This window comes from Triticum aestivum, chromosome 2A (assembly GCF_018294505.1).
Source record: "Triticum aestivum cultivar Chinese Spring chromosome 2A, IWGSC CS RefSeq v2.1, whole genome shotgun sequence".
Taxonomy (NCBI): domain Eukaryota; kingdom Viridiplantae; phylum Streptophyta; class Magnoliopsida; order Poales; family Poaceae; genus Triticum; species Triticum aestivum.
In genome coordinates this window covers 768,544,305-768,555,081 of record NC_057797.1, presented here as the reverse complement: position 1 = coordinate 768,555,081, position 10,777 = coordinate 768,544,305, and the positions used below count along the sequence as shown (strand labels likewise).

At 48.1% G+C, this 10,777-nt stretch overlaps 1 protein-coding gene across 1 annotated transcript; it reads right to left on the bottom strand.

Moving 5' to 3' along the window:
* Positions 1–6,394: 6,394 nt before the first annotated feature.
* On the bottom strand, positions 6,395–9,562 carry LOC123186596 (fructan 6-exohydrolase-like). The gene is made up of 6 exons (XM_044598333.1): positions 9,394–9,562; positions 9,244–9,252; positions 7,480–8,375; positions 6,994–7,394; positions 6,796–6,892; positions 6,395–6,706 (listed from the first exon to the last, which is right to left on the bottom strand). The coding sequence occupies exons 1-6, from the start codon at positions 9,560–9,562 to the stop codon at positions 6,509–6,511; spliced, it is 1,770 nt and encodes a 589-aa protein (XP_044454268.1). The 3' UTR covers positions 6,395–6,508.
* Positions 9,563–10,777: the final 1,215 nt, after the last annotated feature.

Below are 10,777 nucleotides of genomic sequence, written 5' to 3'. Positions count from 1 at the left end.
TAGTGATAAAGTAAAGCATTACATTGCGATTGCATTGCATACAATAAAGCGACAACCATATGGCTCCTGCCAGTTGCCGACAACTCGGTTACAAAACATGATCATCTCATACAATAAAATTTAGCATCATGTCTTGACCATATCACATCACAACATGCCCTGCAAAAACAAGTTAGACGTCCTCTACTTTGTTGTTGCAAGTTTTACGTGGCTGCTACGGGCTTTAAGTAAGAACCAATCTCACCTACGCATCAAAACCACAACGATAGTTTGTCAAATAGACTCCGTTTTAACCTTCTCAAGGACCGGGCGTAGCCACATTCGGTTCAACTAAAGTTGGAGAGACAGTCGCCCGCAAGCCATCTATGTGCAAAGCACGTCGAGGGAACCGGTCTCGCGTAAGCGTACGCGTAAGGTTGGTCCGGGTCGTCTCGTCCAACAATACCGCCGAACCAAAGTATGACATGCTGGTAGGCAGTATGACTTATATCGTCCACAACTCACTTGTGTTCTACTCGTGCACATAACATCAAACCATAAAACCTAGGCTCGGATGCCACTGTTGGGGAACGTAGTAATTTCGAAATTTTCCTACGCACACGCAAGATCATGGTGATGCATAGCAACGAGGGGGAGAGTCTGTTCTACGTACCCTTGTAGATCGGAACGGAAGCGTTGACACAACGTAGAGGAAGTAGTCGTACGTCTTCTTCCCGATCCGACCGATCCAAGCACCGTTACTCCGACACCTTCGAGTTCTTAGCACACGTACAGCTCGATGATGATCCCCGGGCTCCGATCCAGCAAAGCTTCGGGGAGGAGTTCCGTCAGCACGACGACGTGGTGACGATCTTGATATTCTATCGACGCAGGGCTTCGCCTAAGCTCTACAATGATATGATCGAGGTGGAATATGGTGGCAGGGGGCACCGCACACGGCTAAGGAACGATCTCAATGATCAACTTGTGTGTCTAGAGGTGCCCCCTGCCCCCGTATATAAAGGATCCAAGGGGGAGGGGCTGGCCGGCCAAGAGGAGGGCGCAGGAGGAGTCCTACTCCTACCGGGAGTAGGACTCCCCCCCCCAATCCTATTCCAAATAGGACTCCCAAGGGGGAAAGAGAGCGAGAGGTGGCCGGCCCACCATGGCAGCCCCTTTCACCTTTCCACTAAAGCCCAATAAGGCCCATATGGCTCCCGGGGAGTTCCGGTAACCTCCCGGTAATCCGGTAAAACCCCGATTTTACCCGGAACACTTCCGATATCCAAATATAGGCTTCCAATATATCAATCTTTATATACCGACCATTTCGAGACTCCTCGTCATGTCCGTGATCACATCCGGGACTCCGAACTACCTTCGGTACATCAAAATGCATAAACTCATAATAACTGTCATCGTAACGTTAAGTGTGCGGACCCTACGGTTCAAGAACAATGTAGACATGACCGAGACACGTCTCCGGTCAATAACCAATAGCAGGACCTGGATGCCCATATTGGCTCCTGCATAATCTACGAAGATCTTTATCGGTCAGACCGCATAACAACATACGTTGTTCCCTTTGTCATCGGTATGTTACTTGCCTGAGATTCGATCGTCGGTATCCAATACCTAGTTCAATCTCGTTACCGGCAAGTCTCTTTACTCGTTCTGTAATACATCATCCCGCAACTAACTCATTACTTGCAATGCTTGTGTAATGTGCATTACCGAGAGGGCCCAGAGATACCTCTCCGACAATCGGAGTGACAAATCCTATTCTCAAAATACGCCAACCCAACATCTACCATTGGAGACACCTGCAGAGCTCCTTTATAATCACCCAGTTAGGTTGTGATGTTTGGTAGCACACAAAGTGTTCCTCCGGCAAATGGGAGTTGCATAATCTCATAGTCATAGGAACATGTATAAGTCATGAAGAAAGCAATATCAACATACAAAACGATCGGGTGCTAAGCTAATGGAATGGGTCATGTCAATCAGATCATTCAACTAATGATGTGACCTCGTTAATCAAATAACAACTCTTTGTTTATGGTTAGGAAACTTAACCATCTTTGATTAACGAGCTAGTCTAGTAGAGGCATACTAGTGACATTCTGTTTGTCTATGTATTCACACATGTATTATGTTTCTAGTTAATACAATTCTAGCATGAATAATAAACATTTATCATGATATAAGGAAATAAATAATAACTTTATTATTGCCTCTAGGGCATATTTCCTTCAGTGACCCCATCCAGCGAGCCTGCCGAGGTGCCTGTTGACGGGCAGACCAATGGGGTTCTCGATGCCTAGATAATTCGTGCAGTAGGAGATGCACTCTTCGGTCAGAAAGCCCTTGGCTATGCTTCCCTCTGGATGTGACATGTTGCGAACATATCCTTTGATGACACCATTCATCCTTTTGAACAGCATCATGCAGTGCAGGAACATCGGCCCGAGTTGGATGATATCCTCCATGATATGGACCAACAGATGCATCATAACGTCGAAGAATGCGGGCGGGAAGTACATCTCAAGCTCACATAGTATCACCACGATCTCTTCCTGTAGCCTTCTGAGTTGCCTCACGCCAACCGACTTCCGGGAGATGACGTCGAAAAAGTTGCATAGGCCAAATAGCGTTTCACGGACGTGCGCGTCCATGATCCCACGGATTGCAACTAGAAGTATCTGCGTCATCAGCACGTGACAGTCGTGAGACTTCATCCCGCTGAACTTCTGTGTCGCTGAGTCTAGGTATCTGCTTATCTTCCCTGCGTAACCGTAAGGAAGTTTTACTCCTATGAGGCAGGTGAAAAACTGCTCGATCTCCTCCTGACTTAGAGTGAAGCACGCGGGAGGGTAGTTATTTCTGATCTTCTTGGCCTTTTTGCCTTTGCGACGACTTTCAGTGTCCTTCACCTCATCATCATCATCATTAGCATGAAACTCCCCCCTGATGCCCATTGATTTCAAGTCTGCCCTTGCTTTCGGCCCATCTTTGGTCCTCTTTGGCATGTTGAGCAGTGTACCAAGCAGACTCTCGCACACGTTCTTCGTGATATGCATGACATCAAGGCTGTGAGGCACACGGAGGATCTTCCACTATGGCAAGTCCCAGAAAACAGACCTCATTTTCCATACCTTCAGCAGCGGCTCTGGCGCCTTTCGCTTCTTTCCCGGCGATGGACACTCTTTCCAATTTTTCAACAGCTCGTCTATTTCCTCGCCGCTCCTCGTACGCGGGCGTCTTTGGGGTTCGGTTTCACCATCGAACAGATCCTTGCGTTTTCTCCATGATTCATCATCGCGAAGCCACCTTTGATGTCTCATGAACACGGTTTTCGGAGACCTGGGATCTCTATCTAGCTGGCGATATGTTGTGTCATCCATGCACCTGACGCATGCAGAAAATCCATGGACCACCTGCCCCGTGACATATCCGTAACCGAGATAGTCGTGCACCGCCGTGAGCAGTGCGGCTCTCATAGGGAAATATTCTTTCTCTGCAGCGTCCCACGTATTGGCTGGTGTTTTCCACAGCGTGTCTAACTCCTCTTCCAGCAGCCCCAGATACAGATTGATGTCGTTCCTTGGTTGTTTCGACCCTTCAATTAGCATTCTCATGTGAATGTACTTCCTCTTCATGCACAACCAGGGAGAAGGTTGTACATCCACACAAACACATGCCAGGTGCTATGTGTGCTTCTCTGGCTGCCAAACGGATTGACTCCATCAGTGCTCGCGCCCAGCACGATGTTCCTTGGATCGTCCCCAAATTCTGGGTGTTTGAAGTTCAACGATTTCCACTAGCTCGCATCCTTAGGGTGACTCAGCATCTTGTCTTTTTATTTATCTCCGGATCATTTCCGTCATCTTCTCGCTTCTTCTCCTCCCTATCCGCGTGCCAACGCAGGAGCTTTGCTAGCTTAGGGTCCGCAAAATACCGCTGCAGACGAGGAGTGATCGGAAAGTACCACACCACTTTTCGAGGAGCTTTCTTTCTCTTCTTGTATCAAGTGACGCCGCACACCGGACATATGGTAGACTCCGCGTGCTCGTCCCGATAAATGATGCAATTGTTCATGCACACATGGTATTTCACGTGCGGTAAATCCAGAGGACACACGATTTTCTTCGCCTCCTCGAAACTGGTCGGACACTTGTTCCCCTTGGAAAGGCGTTCGTGCCAGAATGACATGTTCTTGTCGAAGCATGCGTCGGTCATTTTGTGTTTTACCTTCATCTCCAAATCCATGAGCGTTACTTTCAGGCGGGTATCCTCGGGCCTGCATCCTTCATACAATGGAGTAACCGCGTCTATCTCCAGTTGATCCAGTTTGGCTTTCTCTCGGGCGGCAGCTCTTGCGTTACCCGTCTGCTTGAGAAGCAGCTCTTGAATATGAGGGTCCTGCACCCAGCCCATCGATGGTCCATCGTCGTCTGCTCCGGCATCCTCATCTTCATGATCATGCCCTTCGTCTTGATCTTCCTCATCATCATGTCGGGCATCTTCTACATGATGACTGTGTCCTGCATCTACTTTGTGATCATGTCCTAGAGATTGTTCGTCTTCTCGCCCGCCCTCGCCGCGGTTGTCTTCCTGCCCTTCCTTATTTCTTGCCTGGCCCCCATGGATGACTTCATAATCATCTTCATCACCTTGCCACCGATAGCCATCCATGAAACCACGCAAGAGCAGGTGGTCCCGCACCCGTCCATAATCCGGGTCCATAAGGCTCTTCAGCTTGCATCTTCGACACAGACATCTTATCTTCGTCTCGTTCTTTTGAAGCATCTCGGCCTTCGCGGAGTTCAAAAACCTATTCACGATGCCTTCGGTCATCGCGCGGACCATGGTCGCCTGCAAGGTAGAGCAAAACGATATTTTAGAACCAAATTTTTTTTGGCATGACTTTGCCTAAAAATAGGACCAAAAAGAATGCATAGTGCCAAATTCTCCCTGAAACGGAAATGAATCAACATTCCGGCAAAATATTGGTAACTATCGCATTTCAAATACCGGTACCTGCAAACACAAACATATGCAACACCACAAACATACATAGATCTAGGCCATAAAAAGTGTGTATGCTGTTGGAGGGAGAAAAAAGTAGATTTAGAACATAAAGGAAGCGTTTCCCTTACTTACCTATCAAAAAAAGGAAATTTAACCACTTAATTTGGGTGAATCTATGGTGCAAATGAGGTGAGGAGGAGGAGGCAGCCGAGATCAAGCTTGGTAGAGGTGGAGAGAATGAAGTGAGGAAAGTGAGTGTGGTAGGTGGCTGTCCAAAATATCTAGCTGCTCCCAGGTTACCAATGACACACCACCTAAGAATGCGCCATTAGTAACCAGGTGCGCCATTAGTAATGTGGCCACTAATGGCGTACCTGTATCTGATGCGCCATTGTCAGTGGCACACCACATACATGATGCGTCATTAATGTCCATATTAGCTATAGCCGTTTTCCTAGTAGTGACCGCCTGGGAGGGCTCGATGGGATTAGTGAGACATAGCAGCGATAGGGAGACGAACTCGGAACCGCAGTCCCTATCGGTGTCGATCAGGTCCTGGAAGCCGGCCAACGATGAATCGGTCACCCATCTCCAAGCGGCGGTACGCAACCTCCAATGTCATGCGGAGAATAGCGAATGTTGCTGCATACTCCCTCCATTCCTAAATATAGGGTGTATAGTTTTTGGCACGGAAATTAAAGAACGCACATGGAGGGAAAATTTCACAAGTTTTGGGCGAGATTTCACCTGACTAATTGACATGAGAAAATAGAGGATCTTGCTTGATGTAAGGAAATGTAATCAAATCCCTAAAGAAAATTATCCAAATGAGTGGTTAACGCAATACACCTTATATTTTGGTTTTTTTCTCAAAAAACTATACACCTTATATCAAGGAACGGAGGGAGTATTTGTTAGCCAAAGAGGGTGTGAGTCAAGAACTTTGGAAAGTGTGGTTTCATGTACCTCCAGACTTTATTCTTAGCGTTGTATCGGCGGAGATCCTAAACTTTTTTGAATAAATAATTGAGGTGTTGATTCTCTAAAAAAAGCTAGAGTGATTTGCAGAGATCAAAGGCAATGGTCATTGCTGCGAGGTGGAGAGTCAAATTTGTTTTTCCGCCGAACTTTTTCCTATTAAAAACCCCTTATCAGTTTTTTTAACACAGTACAAATGCAAGCACTCTTACATCTGCGCATATACTCATTTTTATGAATGCACACATGTATTCTCTACCTCTATGAGCACCTCAGGGAGACTGAGCCGGCATATCATTTTGAGATTTACGAAATCACCTAGTGCCCAGTGATGGCAACGTTCCTACTTCCTACCGACAAGCTGAGACGGGAAACTAAAGAAAATCAAGGATCGATGACAGAAGTATCATATGCAAGAGTTGTGGATAATAAAGCTCCCTGTGATACTACAAGCTCTCCAAGTGTTCAAAATTCATTATTCCTACACTGAAAAGTGTACAATAATTATTTACACATGTTGCTATGACCCACCAGGGACGGCGTTTATGGTCGCCGTTGCCAGCCTCCATGCTTCGAGCTTGGACACCATCACAACACCGGTCCCGTTGTTGAACACGTACATGTGGCTATCGCTCTTCTCGACGTGCTTAGGGTAAACACGTGCCGTGATGCATGTGCGCCCCCCGCCTCCAAAACTCTCTACCACCGAATGGTCAATCTATTTGTTGGAAGAAGAGAAGTAGGTCACACATTGTAACAGAATTTCACTTGATGCATCCAACAAAGCAAAGGATCGAAGAGTTTTACCAGTGTTCTAAGAGATATACTCCTCTTGTGCTCCTCGATGTCCATGTCCACAAAGCCACCGTATGACGGCTTGTACACATTGGCTCTCGTAGTCGATCTACTCATCATTTGTTGGAGCAGATACGAGGTGAAGCAATAAATTTTTCACTTTGCAACAATGGAAAAAACCATCTTAATTAGGGAAGTTGTGTTCTATACCTTGTGAGGTCGGTGCACATGAGGACTTTAGGCTTCTGATTGTATTTGAACACCCTGAAGAAGACGGATGTGTACTCATGCAAGTCGCTAGAGGCCATGACGAGCAGCCCGAATGGGCCCACCCCGCCCCGCGCGGACGCACCCTTCTCTGCGCACAACTTTTGCGGGTCCAACAACCAGTTGGGATCAAAGCTCTCGGCCTCTTCCAGGGATGGGATCTCAAAGACAGCCTCCACGTCAGCTTGTGCACCTGCACCAATAATCTCGTTCATGCCCCCGGCGTTCACTTGCGCTCCGAGCAAGCCGATGACTTGTTTCCTCCTCAGCGTCTCGATCTCCTCAATCGGCCACTGCCGAAGCTGCTTCCCATCGCCGTCTAGCCACACCTTCCTCGGAACCGTCTGGATGCAACACACATAATAGCCAATTGATGAGGATGACTAGTTAATCGCAGATTGACCGGACGATGGTACGATTGTGGCGCACCTGGATGCCGGACCAACCCCTAGCAATATCATCGGCCTGGCTATCGGAATCGTTGGCCCACGCCCACAACACGCGTCGGTTCTTCCCCGCGTCAAAGAAGGACTTGGATGCGTACACATGGCCATAGTCGATGCGACGCCAATTTCGACAATCGTCGATGTCGCGCTCCACGTCCACCTGTGGCGTGAAGGTGTCCGCCGTGTCGTCGTACCTCCCAACCGCGTAGTAGTCTTGAGTCGTGTTCATTACACTCAGCTTCAACACGTGCCTCGCAGCACCGTTCGCCGCAATGGATGCGTAGTCGAGCCGCCCCTCCTCCGTGTCCGGGCCCGCCACTGGGAACAGGTCCGGGCACTCGACCATGATGGCGGCTCGTGACATGTACAATGGTGAGGCATTCCGCTTCCAACGCCGGAATTCCTTGCTCCGGTAGACAAGGGTGGAGGCAATGCCCATGGGGCCGCCGACCTTGGCTGCAACGACGATGCGCCACATGCTGTCGCTGCCTATCCACGCCGTCGAAGGATCGCGGAAGCTGTCGCCAGGGACGTCAGGCGGGTGCGGGATGACAGGGTTGTAGTTGGGTTTCACCCACTCACGGAGGAATGGGTCAGCAGGATTCTTGGGGAAGGCGATGTTTTGCACCTGCACCTTATGGGTGTCGATGCCGGTGTACAGTAAGGCTGGGAAGCCGCTCGGGAGAACGGTGGCGGAGCCTGACCAACAGCCGTTCGCGTCGAAGGGGGTGGTGGGGTCGAGCACGGTGTGGAGCGCGACCCAGTTGACGAGATCGTGGGAGACGGAGTGACCCCAAGAGAGGTTGCCGGTGCCCCACATCGCGCCAAGTGGGTTGTACTGGTAGAACAAGTGGTACACACCCTTGTGGTACATTGGCCCTGTTGGTACATGCAACGCAAATGATTAACTGTAAGTTCAAATAATATTAGATATACGGGAAGAATCCTTCCCAACATAATAATGTGGCGTGCATGCATGCAACTGCCGGGGAAACTTTCTGAAGCATTGTGTGAGGCTCTTTCAACAACATGAAACGAGATTCCCTCCATGAGGTTAGCCCGTAGATTTTCCCCGTAGGTAGGCCGTTATCCTTTGTAGACCATGTACTTAATCTTCTCCTATTATGTTTTGATGTACTCGCTCCGTTCTAAGTTATAATGTTCTAACTTTATTTCTGAAGTGGATGTACGTATATAGACGCATTTTAGTATATATATTTGTTTATTTGTTTCAGTCTGTATGTAGTCAATGTTTAAATATCCAAAGTGTCTTCTCCTAGAACGATTTACAGAGATCAAAAGAGCAAAGGTCGTTGCTGCATGGTGGAGAGTCAAATTTGGTTTTTCCGTTGAACTCGAGACGCGTGCACAAGTGGAAGCAACACTTGGACACAAAATATATAGCCCTATGGCTGGGCCAGTCATGGGCTAATTTAGGATGTCTTCCTTCCTCTACCTCTACCAGTGTCCTGCGATGGCAACGTTCCTACCGACAAGTTGAGAAGGGAAAGTAAAAAAAAAAAAACCGAGGAGCCATGACTACAGAGTCCAAAAATCACGTCCTCTTCGCACCTAATCCAGAAGCAATGAGCACACTACTCGATCGGGCAGGCAAAATAAAGTACTCACCTGTCTCATAATAGAAAACGCTTTTGATATTAATGTAGTATCAAAAAATATCTTATATTATGGAACAGAGGAAGTAGCAAACATGCATATAGAAGGAGAAGAGCACGTATGTACGTACCATTCGGATCTGCTCAGCAGTCAGCACCAACCGAATGTCACCATGCATGCATGAATGTCTCAGATTAGCCAAATTCATTTGTCAAAACGACCAGCTAAATCCGTACGTAATTGGGTCAGCGAATTGAGAAGCGTTAGTTCATTACTATACCGTTCTGCCAGTTCTTGGCGGGCAGGAAGTGGTAGGCGGGCCTGATGCCCACGCCATGGCGGACTAGCGAGCTCTCTGCTTCCGAGAGCCGGCGGAGTGCGGAGGACGGCGAGAGGAGAAGGCAGAGGTGGAAGGCGAGGACGCACGCGGCGAGAGGGAGTCCGGCCATGGCCAACCACGGTGGCTGGTTCTCTCGCCTGGTGGTTGCTCTGCTCTCGTCGTCGGGGAGACGCCGAATATATAGTACGTATGTGCATGGGCATATGGATCCAAGTGATGGACGTGGACGTGGAAAAGAGCAGTAGAATAATTTGTCAAGTGGCAAAGTTGGCTGAGGCTGGTCATAGTAGGGAGTAACTTAGACTAGTGTCATATGCATGATACTAATCTAAGTTACTATCTTCATAGTGCAAAATAATATAGTACTAGTGTCATATGTGGCCTCATTTAATAGCTTGTAGACTTATGTTGTCTTAGAAAACGCTATGTTACAGTAACATATTACATTACTACTTATTAACTACTTGCCACATAAGTAAAAAAAAATTTGAGGTGCGCTATGTTACTACCTAAATTACTCCCACTATGACTAGCCTGAGGCGCACGCGCATGGGCATGGTCAGGATAAGAATTTTTGGGCAAGACGCAAGTGCGGCAGTCCCGATGACCCGATCCATATCTATGCACAATCCAATAATCCATTCCATCACCTCGATCATCGTCCCTCTCCCCACATGCGGGCATGGCTCCAAACTACCGTTACCGCCATCCAACGGTTGGATGATGCTCAAGTACACCAGTAGTAAAAAAAACATCTTTTGTGTTACATACACGGTGAGTACCAAGCATGCAAGCATAGATCATTAACACGTCGTGTACGAATAACAAATTAATCCAGATCCATCACACAGTGCCGGTGTTGGAGAGCTTCGGCGACGGCGACCTGCAGCAGCCGCCTGTGACAGGTGTCCAAGCCAAGCTGGAGGGGTGGGAGCTGGGGGCGGTGGCCGTGAACAGTGGACCGGCGGTTGGATTGCACCAGACGTCGCGATTGACGCAAAAGTGAAGCATGGGTTGTGGCATAGAGCTGGCGGCTCTCTGGTCCACCCTCATGTTTGTAATCACAAGTGTCAAGTGGGACGCAACGGTGGCCGATTTTTTTATTAATGGTAAATGATAATCCTGTAATTCTGAAACTAGTAACAGGCCAGTGAAAATTATAAAAATAGGAAGGACGCCAAGAATAACAGCGTCCACGTCTAGACGCTAGTTTAGACAGCGTCCAGTCATGCCGTTTGATTAGTATCTAATTAGGCTCGATCGTGTTGTTTTCCTCTGATAGATAGATATTTTATGACCTATAAACCTTAGTACGCCGGCGGTC